This window comes from Taurulus bubalis (assembly GCF_910589615.1).
Source record: "Taurulus bubalis genome assembly, chromosome: 6".
NCBI lineage: Eukaryota > Metazoa > Chordata > Actinopteri > Perciformes > Cottidae > Taurulus > Taurulus bubalis.
The window spans coordinates 14,742,724-14,761,690 of record NC_136594.1 but is presented as its reverse complement, the minus strand read 5'-3'; the positions used below and the strand labels follow the sequence as shown (position 1 = coordinate 14,761,690).

Below are 18,967 nucleotides of genomic sequence, written 5' to 3'. Positions count from 1 at the left end.
TCTTTCAACCCCCCTCCCAAAAAAGCCCAGTATGCTCTGATTAACTTGCAAAAAGAATATAATACACTATTGCAACGGTAGTTCTCAAGCCATGGGTGGAGGTACTCGAAATGGGAGCAGTATATTCCAATGAGTCTGCTAGTGACATAGGAAAGGGAGTTTGTGGGTTGATAAGCACTCCAGATACCCAAACGTATGTGCACAAGCAGTGAAAAAGTGAGACATTTCATGATGTGTCCCCTTTAAGGTGTATAAATATTTTAGATTCATAACCGTGACAGTGAAGACTGACACTTGATTTGTTGAATGGTTTTGTTGTAGGCCCAAAGAGGAGTTAATAATTATGTAGTAAACTACATAATTAGTAAGGTTAAATCAGTTCATTGACTATAAATCTGGTGTTGATGTGGAAGCCACAGTTGAGGTTCACTTTATAGGTATGAGGTTTATGTGTGAGCGCACGTGCGATGAACATAGAACTAATAACACGCCTTCAATACCCCTGAGGAACTGTAATTATCGGCTTTTACAATGTGCCTGCAAGTTGGACACCGTCTGCTTGCTTCTAAACCGTTAAATCACACATTTTGGCCATCACCATAACTGACAGCATTTGTCAAACAACTCATCCGGAGTATAGACAGTAGTGAAGAAGTGCTTAATATGTAAATTAATCATTTACTATCCCAGTGCAATATTGTGATACATGCTGCTTACTGGCAGAAAGCAGAGACGTGGCCTGTTGTTTCGCAAGCAACCCTCTCATTATCAGACAATTACAAGTTTGTGAGTGTCCATCTTGTGAAAGTGAATATCAGCAATGATTGAGTAGGGCCTCACTATCTGGCTGTATGTGGTTGAACTGGGATTATCCCACCCAGGCAGAGACCCTTTATCTGTACTGCTTTGACTGGTTTGTAGTTGCTAAATTTCTGCTTAAATGACGTCAAGGAAATAGTGGGAAAGCCAGAACAGGCTCCCAGTGTCTTCTTTTCCTTTCTCAATAATAGTTAGCCTATAAACACAAACACACGCTTTCCATAATTATAGGCTTGCCCCTGCCACGATGTGGGTGTGTCTGAGAACCATTAGACCAAAGTGCAGTGCATATGACAATACCGAATGCTGAAGTAATATCACACTAAGACCGTGTGTGGACCATGGAGGTACACCTCTATTACTTCCAGTGAATAACTACAATCTGCCATAGCTGAGTAACCAATTTGCCAAACACTGTCCTGCTGCTTTTATCTTTTATTTATTGATTTTCTTCTATTTACTTTTTGTACATTGTAGACATTCCTGACATTCTTCAAACTGATAATTACCACATTAACACTGCCAACTAACCAGTACAACAGCACACACAGTTCACAAGCAGGAAGCCATTTTTGTCACTTTAGCCTAATTTTGTGAGGTTTTCATGTGCAACTATATCCTGATATTTGAGCATATTTGCTATATTTTTGGTGTCGGTGAAACTCCCTTTAAACACACCCTCCAGTATACTTCTAAAAACAGTTCGTAACATTACCCCTGCAGATTGTGGGGTGCATTGTGGTTGTGATGTGTAGTCACATTAACAGCACACTTGGCTTTCCTAGAATGCCTGCTTCTGTAGTGACTACATACAGCCATCTAGCTGCAGCTCTGTTCCTCAAAGGAAAAACGGGAGAGGGAAAGCAGACTTTTCTCTCACCCCCTTTAATCTTCTTAGCAATTCATGCCGCAAAAAGAAGGACTTAAAATGTAGCAAAAAAAAGGGTACCAACATGGAGATCTCTGTAATTCAGCTATTGAATGCTGTGTGTATGCATTTGAGGTGTCACCCTCAGTGACTGGGAGAGGAGCAGAGAGAGACAGCGCAGAGGGATGCCACTGTGTCTTTAAGCAGTAATCCCTCCATTCTCTGAGCATTTGTTGCCGGCCATCTAATGGGCGGTTCAGTTTAATGTCCATAAGGAACGCTGGGAGGTCCTGCACTATTAAAACCACTGCTGCTCTCTCAAGCCGTAGCTGGTCAGGCTTGCGTGGCTCCTAAATAACGACTGGGGCCGTCTCAGAAATCAAAGAGGTTCTGACTTTGCATTTCAAAAAGAAGAGGAACTGGGCTCATTGCAGCAACAAAAGGGGCAACAATGTTGACATTCCCGATGTATCCTTTGGTATTTTCTAAAGAAAACTGGGGCTTGCTCACAAGAGATGATGCGTGGCAAACTGCACAGTTTGGCGGTGTCTTTATGCAACTACAGCTAAACATCAGGACGTTTTCTTTGTAAATTCAATCATTTAAACATCTGATCTGCAGACCTGTTCAGAGACTAACCACAGTCCTCAAAAGACAGCCATGAGAAACGGAACAATCCTCCATATGTACACTGCCCCCTACCAACAGGAAATCACTGTAGCATTTGTATCAAATCTACTGTGAGTTTTTAGACTCTATTGGACTTGCAATATTTACAATTACTAGAGCATCGCTGCATTATTATACAAGCACATGCAGTTTTGTGTTTGAAGTAGAGTCTACTTGTAAAATGTGTCAAGAGATCACTGTGATATTAAGATGAAGCTCTACAGTCAATTATGAATGAATATCCAAAAGTTACTTACAGTGTGAAAATGTTCAGTAACTATGTGGCAGCCATCTGAAGTATATATTTTTGTAAAGTCTGATGACAGGGTACTTTCAGTGAGTGGGTGGCTGTGATAAGGTGTTTGCAACACTGTGTGGAGTGGCTGTTGATTTTGAGAGCGTGTTACAAAGGTTACAAAACAGGCTGGAGCATAAGCTGCTACTGCTGAGCGCAGGGAAGCAATGTTGCAACGTCAACGCTGCCTTTTCTTGCGGAACAATTTGCACCCAATAGCAAAGAACAAGAAAGGAGAAGTTGCTTTCTTGTATACAACACAAAAATGCTGCCATCCTCCAGAAGTTAGTTAGAAGTTTCAGAGGTGAAAATCTAAACTTGACAATTAGCAGTGCCTTCCTTCCAAATGTGCAGCCTTCCTTTGAGCAAAAGCAGCACTGATCTTGCTAAAGATCAAATATCAGCTGTCAGGCTTGTCACTACCAAAATCCTGCAGCATTCAAGCCCTAGCAGACTTGTTTTTTCTTCAGCAAGAGCCGGATTTCTTTGTCAACAAAGGCAATAGTTGGCACTCTGGTTTGAAAAAGTGAAGTGTGTGTTTCCAAAGCAATTGCAAAGCGCTCCGTCAACGTGTTTTCAACAAGTTTTCACAGTGGTGAACAAGTAGTAGGATAGGAGTGCAGCTCGCAGCTGGATGGGGGTCCAAGAATTTGTGGACAGAGAGATGGAGGGGAAATGAAAGACAGAGTGTATGCTGAAGTGTGTGCCGTGTTCATGTGTGAGTGAAGGGTGTCTCGGGGCAGTCTCGGCCGGGGTTTAGAGCTCGTCCTTACCGCTATCAGCGTGTTATTCCTCTGTTCGGTGGAGGAGGCAGAGTCCAGGTCCTGCTGCTTGCTCTGCGGCTGCTTGCTGCTGCCGCCGGCCGACTTCTTGGCCCTCTGCTCCAGACTCCGCTGGTACAGGCTGACCGTCTCCCTCCGCTCGATCTCCAGCTGCTCGGCGTGCGCTTGCTGGTACCTGTTCTCGCAGTTGACGTGATGTCTCCGGCAGCCCTCTATCCGCTGCCTCAGCCGCTCCACCACCGTGCTGTGCTTAGGTATGCCCACCGCCCCGGCGGGCACCACGCTCCCGGCGGCCGGGTTCATGCTGTTGTTGATGCAAATACTGCCGTTGGGTCCGGCAGCGGGGGAGGCGAAGTCCCCCATCACTAGGCCGAGTGGCTGCTATTTTGGAAGAACTTTTCTTCCCCCGTCAAAGCTCACCGCCACCACCGCCACCTTCTCCTCCTGCGGCCACCTCCTCCTCCACCTCCAGCGCCTAGCGTCCTCTTACTCTCTGTTCTCCCCCCGGCGAAGGGTCCCGAGCAGCCGGACAGAGGACGGGGAGGTACGACCGGCAACAACCGCCGAAGCGAGCAACTAACTAGGTTTAAAGGGCTTGGAGCCCGGTAGTCATCTGGTTAGGGGCTCGCGAGTGGCCGTTTCTTTTCCCCTCTCCTCGGCACTGTTTCACCAAGAACACCTAGCCAGTGTAAGACGAGAGCCAGCCCCGAAGCGTAGTATTCAACAGTAAAGCCGCTGCCACGCCGCTAACAACAACTCCACGAGAAAAAAAGAAAGAAAAAAAAAAACAATACCGTGAAGGTATGAACGTTAGCAGGCACTCAACGGTCGCATACACACAACCCGTCCCGCGGTGGAGCGGCGGCGGCGGCAGCAGCAACAGTCCACTCGCCGTTTCACGGTGTTGTCCTTTGAGAAAAAGTTTTGCTGCCTGAACCGAACGGGCTCCGGAGTTTCCCAGTGAACTTGCATCTCATATGGTTTTGGTTTGAAAGAAATCCCGGGGAAGATGTTGTTGAGTTGGTGTGGGGGGTGGTGGTGTGTGTGGGGGCACAAGCGCCCTCGGTAGTCCGGTTGTGAGGCAACGAGAGTAGCCCAGATGGCGCAAACCGCGGATATGGGAAGCAGTGGCGGAAGTCTGTAGTCACTGGCTGCCGCTTGCCACCATCACAATAATCAGGTCCGCTTCTCCACCATGCCAGCGGAGTGATATCAGGACAGGAGTTGAGTAAAAACCAGCTAGAGGCTGTGAGGAGCCTGCTGATGGTACTCGGAAAACCCGGACTGGAGTACGGAGTGTGTCCCGTAATGGACCGGACTGATCCCACCGAGAATCAGTGTTGTAATGTCCTAATAAAAGGTCACACCCCTATTGTGTTTCTGTCTCTTTCCCTCTCGGTCTGTTTTCCTCTCCAACCCTGAGCTGAAAAATATCTATGCCATTAGAGTAAATAAGCTAATTTCTTCATTACCACGTTTCATACATGGTTTTGACTTCAAATGACTAACCTCCCTCTTTAACATAAACACATACAGAGGTGCACAAAGAGGCCCAATTAGTCAAATGTTAATTATAGTACAAATAAAAAATGGACATTATAACATCTCCACCAGAGTGGTCAGGCCAGGAAATAGGGCCTGACCACAGTGATGTAGACTAGGATGAACCTCCAGAGTGGTAACTAACCAAAGGATACAAATTGTTCTGCTCAATTTCATTCTGTATTAATGAAGTTATTAAAGAGAAAACACCATGATACTGAAGCACAATTAAACTTCTTTAATATTTGGAATTAGAACGTTTCAATGGCAAAGTGTTATACAGACAGTTTCAAATGACAGAAGCAAATTTAAATTTTAGATCGTCCATGCTATTATTACTATGATATTACATTTATTTACAGGTTGCTGTGATACTATTACACATTCAGGGTTTAGTAGTGAGGTGTGAAACTGGTTATAGAAATCATAGCAGCTACATGGACTTGATATACTAATGAACCCGTCACACACACACTTTATATAGAAAGTACATTACAATTCTGACATGGATTGAGTGGAGTGGAGTTTGGGAGGTTCATTGTCAAAATGTATTATTATTATTATTATTATTGTTATTAATGATATTCGTATTGCTAATAACCCTATAATGCTATTAAAATCCAGTGCAGAGTGCATGTTACATGCACCACTACAATCACCTGAGGTCATACTTATTCAGATCCTTTCTCAGAATTGAGATAACGTTTGCCGAATTGTGAAATCACTCGCAAAAAAAGTTAGTGAGGCTTTTCCGATGAAACATTTCTGTTGTTGGCGAACCACTACAAAATGAATTGAAGCCAGATCAAATGCATTAAGTGCTGATAGCCTTCCTATGAGGTGAGCTATTGGTTGGCCTGCTCATGTGATGCATTGTTTGGGTGTATTGCATGGTTTGTGGAAATATACTGTATAATGTGCTATACGAAGCAGGTTAGTAACACATAAAAAGTTGAGGGCTCGAGCTTCCCTAGTAGAATACGTTTCAGTTCCATTTAAAGACAGTAGTAAGGAAAAGCATAGACCAGTGTGCTTTAATAATACTCCTGCTATAATGAGGCACAATACAAAATAAACAGAATTTGGTTTCGATTTCAAATAATAATAAGTCCAATGTACTAATATTTAAATAATTCAACTTTGATCTCCAATGTGGTAAAAACACATGACATGATGATTTATTGTAATATAAAGTAATGTTGTGAATCACACCCTTTTACAGTATATGGTCACTCCTCTTCCCAGTCACCACCAAAGAATGATCACAGGCATACACGCACACAGTCATGTGCACACAAGCAGACAACATTGGGGATCTTAACCTCGCAACACATTTTTTATTTCTCTCTCTCTCTCTCTCTCTCATTTTTATTTTGATCTGCCATGTCATGTAGGATTGAGTTTTATCCCCGACTGTACAAGCCATATGTGCTCCCTTGTCGCTTTCTGAGCATCCCACCAATACACTCATGTACTCAAATGCCGTTTCAATGTTGAAATAATAACAAGGTCATTCTTGCATGAGCACCAGTGATCAAAATTATATGCCAAGCACAAATATGTGGGTGGGATAACTAGGATTTATTCTAGCTTCACTACAAAATATACAACTTTTAATTTTTTGGTATTTTAGAACAATCCGTTTGGATGATCATGTGTCTGCATTCAAAGACATTGTGATATCCCTCTTAGTGTTTAGAAGGTCTTGATGTCAAGATTCTTCCACTTTGATATTAGGCTACACCAGTGGTTCCCACTAGTCTAGCTTGGGACCCCTAAATATGAAGCAATACCTTCCTGTGACCCCTATAATAAGAGATTATATGTAAATATACATTTGGAGATGTGATTTTCCTCAGCTGTCACTTTAATAACTTTTAGAAGCCTGAAAAGGTAAAACAATATAATTACTCGAGAAAGAATCTACGATTGGAGATGAGTCTGATAAATTAACATAATTTTGTGTTTCAGAAATTAGTTTGATCTTATTTTGTACCTAGGCCAATTAATTAAATGAATATCTTAATCCTAAATTGGGCACCATTGACTCAATCAAAATTGAAATCAAAATTTAGCACAAATTTGAAAAAGAATCAATAAAAAATCAGTGAAATAAAATACATACATTGATACATGCACTTTTCCAACTCAGCCAAGCATGTTGGTGAAAGCTTTACATTTGTTCATAAACAAAGTTCTGGTTGAGCACGAGCACTCTTTCCAGGGAAGAAATCTTTTGGAGCGCAGGAATGGCTGTTTGTTTGGAGCAAACAGAAGAACTAAGATTTTACATGGACCAGTTGAATGGACGGAAAATAATTGTACAGAAAAGCAAACTTAATTATCTTCTCCCATGACATATTATTCATACTAGACTAATGTAGACACTGTTTGATCAAGCAAACTGTGATCATTACTAAACCACCAAACAGCAAAAATATTAGCTCCAAAATGTAAAAACAGGGAACTCTCATTCCATCGTGACACGACAATGGCATGGAAAGAATAATAGTGGCAGAAGAAAATTATTATTACCCCACTCTTTCCGACTGTTTCATCATGCCCTATCTGCCAGACCTGAAGCCAAGAGGATTTTCTTGGAACATTTTGGCTTTCTCTTTTCTTTGTAGACAGCGGAAGGGCTTTGGTTTGCTTGTTGTTGTTCTGGGTTGAGCGAGGAGATGTCTCCACTGGCCCTGGGCGAAATGTTGGCTCAAATAACTCTTGCTGGTTCCTCTTTTTACGTGCTTAGAGTGCATCCCTTGACTGAGAGAGAACCTTGCCGATTTCAGCCAGTGACTTCGGAATTGAAATTCAACAGTAGATTCTTCCACCAATTATTTATATTTTTGTGTCAGAACAAACACACCGTAGCCTACCACTGGGCTATGCATTTCCTCCATCATCATGATCATAAACAGGGTTTATAGACATGATCACAGGGTTACCACACCAATTTATTTGACATCTTATAAGATGTCAAATAAATGTGTATGGTAACCCTGTACATTCATGTTAACATCTGCATAGTCCTAATACTGACAAACAGACTACTGGTGAATTACCTCCGACAACGTAGATAAAAGCTTTCTGGCTTGTAACCCATTATCTGCTCTGTAGCATCTGAAGCTAATGCTAGCAGCACAAGCTACTTCACAGCCCTGAATCCTGGAGCAACAGCTTTAGCTTTTAATTCAATATGCTAAAAAACAGTGTTATTATGATAAAAATGTACTATCTAATTATAACTATCAGTCATTATGTGCCAGTTGTCAGTCAATTGATTACCAATGAGCTAGGTCGTAGCTAGTAGTAGTCCACGCTTTATCTTTTACAATTTAAATAGATGGTCAAATTGAACATTGCATCCTATATTTTCATCTGTTGACCATTGATGTGCACCATTACTGTGATTTCCACCTCTGATCAAATCCAATTTAAGCAGTTCCTTAACTTAAAAGAGATACCATGATTCCTCTTTCCTGCTGCAAACACCATGTTTTCCAAAGTAGTTCCCAGTCTTATTAAATAAACAGGATTCGATTCCCACAGTGACCATCATGACAATTAGTGTTGCCAATGAAACCAAAATGAGTGAGTCATGTTCCATTGGGCTGGACAATGACAGAACAGTTATTTAAAGTAAATGTTATAAACGTCTGGACACGTTGAGTGCCCTTATTTGCTTTCTATTCAGTTTAGATTTAAGACAAAAGGAAAACATGATTTGTGAACATTTGGCCTTGGTCTTAGCTTCACATCGCCAGAAGAAGAAATCTCAAATGTGAGTCAATGTGGAACCTCAATTTTCAAGTTGGTTTATCAAAGGGAGTGGACCAAAATGCCTCTGGACACAATTGGACAGACCTACAGCCAACTAAACATGTGATGTGGTGGCAGTTATGATTGGCCCGTCAGACCTCATGTTGCTGGAAATCTGTCCAAAGCAGAGGGCGACCAGAAACATTGTCCAAGTAGCACTACAAGCACATTTTGATTAAGAGACTCAGCTATGTGTCCATGGATGTGTTTGTGCGTGTGGCTGTAACTGGTGCTTCGGTGCTGCTGCCCAGCCTGGCCGGCTCAGCTCTTCAGGAATGAATGGAATGTTGTTTTACACGAACACACGAACACACACACACACACACCTACACACACGGCACAAATGAACCACTTTCTTAATGACTTGCATCGTCTATGTTTCTTCTCCCTCTCTGCTGTCATAATACTAACAGATTTTCTTCTTCTAAAACTTTTTCTTTTGACATGACATGGCTTTATTTTCTATGCATTCTGATAAAAAAGCACTGCAGATTACTTTTAACACTTGTAGTTAGCCAGTCATTAAAGAAGAGAGTTGTTTTTTAGAGGTTAAAGTGATTATGAAGAGATGTTAATAGCTGTTTTCATTGTATCTGCCTCTGCGGTGTGCACTTAAACAAAGGCACAAAATATAATTTGTCGTTCGCTCTCAAACAAGGGAGAGACATATTTCTTTTCCTTTCTCACCGTCATGCCGGTTTGTCTGCTCACGACTTCAAGTGTGGGAGGTAAAGAATGAGTTTACACAAAAGGCACACACAGAAACATGCTCAGTGTGGAGAACTGAAAGCTGGAAGGAAGTATTTAACAGACCAAACATCCACATCCACAAATAAAAACAAAAAAACAGACATGTGATTAACCTAATTTGAAGATGTTTTCATACACTTACACCACATATCTCCTACTCCTGTTCTTTTTCCATGTGGCCTTCTCTGTCTTCCTCTGCGCTCACCACGTTGACTTCCACAGTGTTTTGACATTCAGACTGCGTTGCTCACCCTGTGATGACCCCCGACACACGCTCAGTGATACCCAGGGGGAGAACGGGGCTCTCCCACTCTTTGGGCTCTTCCGGAGACTCCCCTCCCTGGAGTGGCAGGCAGAGAGAGAGAGAAAGAGAGAGAGAAAGAGGGTGAGAGAGAGAGAGAGAGAGAGAGAGAGAGAGAGAGAAAGAGAGAGAGAGAGAAAAGGCAGGAGAAGTTGCTGGGCTGTTGCACTAGACCGTCTGTCTCTAAATATTTAATGTACACGGCACTGCCTCCGAGAGCGAGATAAAGAGAGAATCTGGGTGGTTGCTATATTGATGAGCCACAGGGAGGGAACGGGATTGGATGGTAGGAAGGAGGAAAGGTGAGAAATAGATGAAATTTGATTTGAATTTGAATTCAAAATGCTGGTGTTTCCAGACACTGGTTCCTTGCTGAGCTGCCATAGGGGTCACACAAAGAGGCAATTCTTTGCTAAACAGACTGCGACTTTGGAAGGGACCCTCTTAATTGGTCTAACTGTAGAAGCCTCATGTTACAGCTTGTTGCGTCTGACTGAACAGATTAGCTTCTATTTTAATCAATACAGCAGGCCGAGTAATGGCTACATGCATGTAATCGCTGAAGCATATTTCTACCGAGACGTAGTGATTGTGAGTGAGCTCTATGAATACTGTGCCTACATACAAATCATCTCAGCTCTCTGCCTAAACATAATGTATTTATCATGTATTTATCAGAAAATGTTAACAAATAAGACTTGAAAAGTGTAACAATTGTATTTTTCTACTGCTGAATTGGTTGTATAACATGACATGGTTTACTTGGTAAGCGAGGTAACTTCATTAGTTATTGTGCTAAAATTACTTGACCAGAATGAACGCTTAAATATTACCATCCTGAATATACTGTATGAAACCAGTCTACTGTATGTGATAGTTTGTGTGGAATACATTAGACGACTTCTCTGTCTTTACCCTCAACAGCAAGGAAGCTGTCGATATTGAAGATGAAGCATATACTCCATCCTCCAGACTAGATTCCTCTTTGTCTGTATGTACCATTATAAAAAAGCTAGCAGGTCTAATTTTAAGTTTGATGTCCCACTTCATGTTGCACATGGTCTCATGGGAAATGGAGAAAGAAAACTAAATCTCACAGAAATCAATGCGGCTACAATTGTGTGAGTTTCACTCACACAAAACTGTTGCAAGGAAGTATCTTAATGGCAAATATGATCAGCGCACATTAAATGAGCATACTGTCTCTGCAGTGTGTCCCTTGCCTGGCATTTGACTGTGTTGTGCTGCAGTAACTGCTGCTTTTCATACAGGAATGCTATTGTTACCGACACACATGCACACATTACCACAGTGTTTACTCCCAGTGCACAGTGCCGGGACGTTCTCAAAACTCTGGCCGGGAGACAAGAGGTGATGACCGCACTCACCCTGAAGGCTGGAGAGGAGAATCATATTGTTTTCTGCCTGATCGGCAGAAGAGTATGAGGCAAAACAGAAAAACAATTTGAAAGTAAACTTCCACTAAATAAGCCTGATCTGAGAATGAAGGGGCACATTTTTTTCCTACTTGTTACTGTTGGTTATTTAACAGTAAAAAAGGCTGACAACATTTTCATATGGTGGAAAGAAAAGAAAAGAGGTATGAAACAAGAAAAAATGTGTGTGAGAAAAGAACACACACAGAAAACATGGGGTGGACTCCACTGAAAACAACACACACACACACACACACACACACACACACACACACACACACACACACACACACACACACACACACACACACACACACTTATATGCATATCTACATGTGCATGTCATGATCACAAAGGATGCTGGGTAATTATGTTAATGATCCCATAATGAGATGCATATGCCCTCTCTCATTAAGGAACAACATCTTTTCTTTCTTTTCACAATATGTTAATTTCTTAAGAACCATGCACATGCTACTGAGGCTGACACACACACACACACACACACACACACACACACACACACACACACACACACACACACACACACACACACACACACTTCTACAAAGAAGCTCATCTGCACATGTATACACACTGTACGTAACGGTTTGTATGAAATATTATGAACATTTTGAATTTCAAATGTTGCTGTACATCTGTCTACGAATGTCCAGAAACATAAGGAGGATCAGAGCACTATGATGCTTACGGGCCCCTCTAGAGTCAGTTTTATGCGTGATGGGAAATGTGGGTCAGTTTCGACTCGTTACAGGCAAAACAAGTCAAAATAAACTTCCACTTATCTTCCACTGTTATGTTTAGGAAAATATTGTGGTTGACTTAAATTTGACTGACAAACAACTTTTGTGACTACAGTGACAAACGACTGCCAAGACATAATGCCAACGTTTACTTTTAGTTTTTCATGGGGCGTGAGCAGCGATGTCGTCGTTTATATTACGTCAGTTGCTCTGCCTCTGACCTTCTAATAATGACGCGGGTGGGTTTACATGGAGTGGCCCTGACAAACCGTCGGTATCTGACAAGATGGGAGTGAGGTTGGGTTGAAAAGATTGTATTTTGGGTTAAAATAACTACGTTTGTTACATAACTTTCATAGGTGGCGCTAGTTCTAGTCACCAATTGAACCCTTCATCCACCCCGAACCTCCTGCCTATGCAGACTTGGTCTATTTCGTCTCTTTATATTTTATCACCTGACTTCCTGAATGACAGCGCTGCACGTCCTGGCTCACGATTATCGAGTTATATGTGAATTACAGTGTATTATTTTTCGTAGTTTGTACTTAACCAACAGTGAATGAGAACCTCTGTACCAACAACACACACAACAGGGGCAGACCTTAAAAATGAATGGATTAAGTTGAGTTGATGTAATTAATGATTGCTGTTTGATCCAACAAAATCTGTTTCAACACAATCATTCATGTCAATATCAAAACACCTACAATTTAAGGTACACACACACACACACACACACACACACACACACACACACACACACACACACACACACACACACACACACACACAAAGCACTTCATTGGCTGCCAGTTTCCTTTAGGATCAATTTTAAAATTCTGGTTTTAACTTTTAGAGCTTTACATGGTCAGGCTTCACCGTATATCAATGATCTGATCCAGCCTTACACCCCAGCTCGGGCTCTGAGGTCTGGAGGTCAGAATCTGCTGATGGCTCCGCGCACCCGTTTCCGGACCAGAGGAGACCGATCTTTCCAGGCTGTTGCTCCCAGGCTTTGGAACGATCTTCCGCTCTCCCTGCGTTCAATGGAGTCTGTTGACTCCTTCAAAAAGAAACTTAAGACCCTTTTATTTGTCAAGGCTTTTGTTTAATTGCCTTGGGGCTGTTATGATCATCATTGAGTTGTCTTGGCCTTTTTTTAAGTTAAATGTGTATGTACTTCTTAATCTGTGTATTGTTTTATTGTAATTATGAAGCGCCTTGTGACCCTGGTCTGCGAAAGGCGCTGTACAAATAAATGTTACTTACTTACTTACTTACTTACTTACTTACTTACTTACTTACACACACACACACACACACACGCACATGCACACGCACACACAAACACACACACACACACACACACACACACACACACACACACACACACACACACACACACACACAATCACTCAAAACAGTGACACATAACGATGTGACAGTCTGACTTCTAACTTTAGATCATAATGTGTTCATGACTTCATGGGTGCGTTTATGACTTCATGACACCATCGAGACATTCCGTGTCCACACAGGTCAGCTGGAGAAGCACCACAACTGACTGATGTCAATAACTCGACCACAGACACACACCCACTGACGCATATCCCTTAATGAATGTTATTTGACACTTTCTTGCTATGTCATGATGACGCAAGGCAAAAAAGAACAATTAAATAGGACTGTTTTGTCTCTACAAAACAGAAAAACAAGGTGTCCACAGCTCTGCAGCACTGATGCCAAAATCATTTATCAATGTTTTTTTTGTTCATTTTATTTTGAAAGGCAGTTCTTCATATTTTTTTCGCTCACATTTAACTGGTGTTCACAGGGTACTGCAAAATGCTTACGAACGTGTCACGAAGAGAAGATCCTTTAGAATGGTAGCATTGGTAGCATACAGCAAAGCCAGTAAATTGACAATCCCTTCCGCTTGGGAAGAACTAAAAGCGGCTATAATCAATATATTCAAATGACTGAAGGGATTCTGTCAAGGGTCCTATAGGATGACCCTTCAGAGTATACTCTGCAGTTCCATTCAGCTCTACGGAGTGTCTTTCAGCTTGATGTTTTGGTTCATTTTCCCAGCTCCCATCAGCATCATTATCAGCTGAAGCATGCCACACCCGCTAGATGGTTTGTTACACAGAACCATCTGAAAGCTGTCACTGGAAACTGTTTGGCAAAGGGCAGGCACTTTCAAAAGAATACATAGTAGGTGATTGGATGAACCGTCTGCCAATCAATTTCTTACCAAAGCCAGACAAGAGAAGAGCAAACATAACTGTAAAAACACACTGCACACTTTACCTGCAGCAGTCAGACAGAGTTTGCCCTGGCTATTGAACAGAGTAGATCATTTAGTAGCTTAAGTAAGTGTCAGATATTTCCGTGATGGAGACCAAAAACAGAGCTAAAAGAGGGCATATTGGACTCACATTCCTTATACAACTCCTTATGAATGCTGATGTTGTTCTGTATTAGCCGGATGCGTAAATAAGCAACTGTTTGCTAACAAGTTTGCCACATCACATAAGTCCTAAGGTGATGATACGTCAATGTTGTGTTCACAGCTAGTTTTCGTTGCCCCCAAGTGGCCAACATGATCAATAAATGCAGGTTTTAAGCCTCTGGGTGAATCATTTTGATGTGATTAGCATTGTTCAATATGGCATGGGTTTTATGATCAAAGTCCATGAGTGAGTCAGACATACTTAGCTGGGGCTTTAGCCAGTAAGAGATATTTCAACTGGCTTCAACGTGCATCTGAATGATGAAGGAAGTGTCACTAAAGGATGCTTTTGGCCTGTGCATGTGTATTTCTGTACAGATCATCATAAGTGTAGATATGCATTTGCTTGTTTGTGCACGTGTATGCGTGTTGGTGTGTCTGTCAGTCTGATTACATATTTTAACAGGATCCCTGAAAGTCAAAGTACTTTTACATAGGTTTATAGACAGGAGGAAGTTGGCTGAAGTCAGTCTCCATCATGGAGCTAATGGTGGATTAAGCCCTGGGGCCCTAAATGCTTCTGTTGTCTCTATGTTGTGCATACCTTGTTACTTAAAAAGGAAACAAAAGCAACTTTATTTATGGGAAAGGACTCAAACAGCATAAAAAGTGCTTCTTTTGAGACAAATAATCTTTGGATCCCGTTTGATTTACACATATAACGTTTGCTCATTCAAAACATAATTTGCAAGAAAGTCACAGTTTGCCAGAGTAATAGTTTGTGTAAAACTATTCAATTAACTAATAGTTAATCGTCTTGCACAACTAGCTAGCTATGTGACTTAGCTATAGTCCATGTACAAATGTACCGAGAGAGACGTCACTTACGCGACTTTTGGGTGTGCAGACTTTCTAGTTACGTATTTTCTTAAAGTTTACTTACTTTACGTTTTCCGACAAACTGCGACGCTCTTGACTTGTAAAAATATCCTTTAACTTGACTGACTATTTTGGCACAATTCAAACAGGATCTATAAAGTAGTTGTCTCTCACTCTTTATTACTTTACTCCAACACAATTATTCGTAAATAAGGTATCGCTGTTAACTGATGAGCATGAACACAACCTTTGGAGTAGAGTTTGTAAGTATTCAGTTCCTGCGAACTTCAAGTTGTATTTACCATATGCTCTATGCGTTTTCCAATGTACAAAAATAAAACATTAGGTTTCTAAAGCATGCTGTGCAGCATGGTTGGTGCCATAGGTTTTGAAGACTTGAGTGTGCGCGTGTTACTCTGGCAGACAGTGGAGCAGGTGAGGGAGACGACTGCTGCTACAATCCTCCACTGCTGATGCATCTGCAGCTCTGTTCCGTCCTGTGGTTTCTGGCAGACAGAGTCAAAAGAAATGGCAGTTAAGAGTGCAGGCGACTCTACTCACTCAAGTATTCTTGCAGGGGTGTGTGTGTGTGTGTGTGTGTGTGTGTGTGTGTGTGTGTTTGTGTGTGTGTGTGTGTGTGTGTGTGTGTTTGTGTGTGTGTGTGTGTGTGTGTGTGTGTTTGTGTGTGCGCGCGCGCGCTCCCCCCGCAGAGTATGTGTGAGTAGGATGAGGTTGAGGCAGGAAGAATAGAGTGAGGGAGAAAGGGGGAGAGGCGAGGGGAGGTGAAAGGGGGGGGAAGCATGTTGGAGAAGATCGTAAACTAACACTGTAGCCTTTCATGGCTGCCTGCAAATCCCGGAGTAGACTTTTAAAGGAACAGGACGGAAGGATTGATGGATGGATATATAGATATATGCCTTGTTTGCCTGCTAGCTGCTGCATATTTTAGTGCAATTCAATTAGTCAAATGGGTAAAGCTACAAGGCGGGACAAACACACATTTAGCATCTTAAGTGTTTCTTTAGCACACACGCACAGTATAGTTTCATGAATGTGCATATGCAACTTTGCTTTTTTTAAACCTCGTCTTTTTCACCCTATCCTTGATTAAAGACATGCACAGCTTGACAAGTTAGAGTCCTCTCACAGATTATTACTCCATTGTGCCTTTCTTTGTCTTTCTCACTTTACTCTCAATAAGAAACAGAAGAGAAAGGAATGAAAACAGTGACACATAGCAGTTTTTTCATGGCTTGTAATCCCTCCCCATACAAAATGGGAAACAACTGTTTCAAAACATCAGCAAGGAACAAAAAAAAAGTGGGCAGTGTGCTCCGACCATCCCGCTATGTTGATTTAAAGGGAATTGATGTACTTTCTTTCTATATCTAAGGTCAGAAACGATGGAACATGTTCGAAAGCATTACAAAATGAATCAGTGTAGGAACAAATAACATGTATTCTTTCAAAACCCCTGAGGAAACATGTTCATAGAGGTCAGAGATTATGGCATGTTGACTCATTTTCTGACACTGTGTACCAACGTATAACGTATTATAATGTAATTACAAGAGGTTTTGTTTACTGTGTAGTCATTCACATTGAGAAAATGAAAGAAAATATAATGTCACCATTTGATAAATGTATATAACATGTAGTTTGGATTTGGGACCCCAGTGTTTGAAATTATACATCTGAAAATGTTGTAATTTTGTAATTTGAATTCTATAAATCACTGAATTATAGAAAACTCAAGGAAACTCTTTTTTTCTTTTACCACAAGACAAAATGTAGGCAGAGATTCACAGTTGGACTCATTCATAGACACACACGCACACACACACACACGCACGCACACACACACACACACACACACACACACACACACACACACACATATTGAGGATACTGTAGGGAGACACAAACATACTGATGTGCTCAGTACCAGTTTAGCTGGGAGATGGGCAGATGGACGAGTGCTCTTTTTACAGCCTCTTCTCCTCCCTGTGTGCGTGTGTGTGTGCGTGTGTGTGTGTGTGTGTGCGTGTGTGTGTGTGTGCGTGTGTGTGTGTGTGCGTGTGTGTGTGTGTGTGTGCGTGTGCGTGTGTGCCCAATGTCTAGCATAACACTGGCAGACCGTTGGTGCCAAAGTGGGCATCTGGTCTGTGGACTATCACAGGGGAGAGAGAGAGGCTAGAGAACAGTAACACCAATATAAACCCTCCTCTCTCTTGCTCTCTCTAAAGTTGTGGATGCAGCTAATCCTGCTTCAGATCTTGTTCAGGTTTCATGGATGTCGCTGCTTAGCAATAATTAACTACACACAGTATACACAAAGAAAAGAAGAGAAAGCCACTGGTTTCAGATTTCGACAACAAACAGTTGTGCATTTAATATACAAAAACAGAGAAACCTGTACACACGCACACACACACACACACACACACACACACACACACACACACACACACACACACACACACACACACACACACACACACACTCTACAGAAATAAATACACACCTATCTCTTTCACTCAAAACGTCTAAAGGGCGAAACATCATCCTCCACCAGCCTCTAAATTTTGACTTTGTTCTCCACTCGCCTTTGAATGTTTTCAAGTATTTTGGGTGGAACCGCTGCTTTAGTGTCACCAGCCAAGTTGAGTTGGCAGTGTCGTTCTTCATGCCATGTGAGTGATAAAGCTCAGGGAGAGCCGATCAGGCTGCAGTATGAAGGTACGGTTTGGATTATCAGTGAACTGTTGCTTGTTAACGGCGACCCCTTCCCCGTGAAATTGTTCTCATAAATGTCACTGTCTTTCTAGCTTTATGGGGCGGGTGAATCCTCTGCAAACACACACGTGTGACACACACAACAAGACATAAAACAAGTAGTGACACTGATCATCATGGTCATGCAAACAGAACAGAGTGTAGATGCACTAAAGTGACATCAACTGGGATCATGGGCAGATCTACACACAGATATGTAATACAACCATAACACAAACACAGAAAAAGCAAATGCAAACAAATTATCTGTCATACAACAAACCACCTGCTGCTGTAATTCATACTATCTGCAATGTATGTAAGTGGTTATTTTCAGCTGGCTAGACTTCAATACCCGATCTGACTTGCCTGCTAGAGCGTCCTTCTCTTGTTTGTATGATCATGTTATACTGTATTACATAGTATTATCAGTCCTTTACACTATCATTCTTTCAACATCTTTAAACAGCTTTTGTCTTCTCTGGCGTCACCATTAATCACTATTATTCAGTGGATCTTGAAGTATTTTTTCCAAAATCAAGACAGGACTTTCACACTTAGTTTCCATGATGCTTTTGCATTTGGTTGTTGGACCTCCGGTCTTCCTTGTTACTGTGTGCGTGTGCAAGTGCGTGTGTAAACTGCAACGTCATTGCAGGTTGCTCTCAGATGGAGCATGATGGACTCTCTGATACTTGTCACTGATCTGCAGTGTTCAGCATTAACCACCAGAGTGCAGGCTGCTCCCACAGATCTATAGAAACTGGTTTTCCATTCATATGGCCCTCCTGTCATTGTATGTCAACACTG

General features: G+C 41.8%; 1 protein-coding gene across 1 annotated transcript in view; it reads right to left on the bottom strand.

Annotated features, from left to right (window-relative positions):
* maml3 (mastermind-like transcriptional coactivator 3) overlaps nt 1-3,796 on the bottom strand; it is a gene marked incomplete at both ends in the record, with an annotated part of 96,769 nt that extends 92,973 nt beyond the window's left edge. Inside the window, one exon of the mRNA XM_079220376.1 lies at nt 3,425-3,796. Within this exon, the coding sequence (XP_079076502.1) occupies nt 3,425-3,796 (372 nt within the window). The remainder of the gene's footprint in view (nt 1-3,424) is intronic.
* Between the last annotated feature and the right edge of the window lie 15,171 nt (nt 3,797-18,967).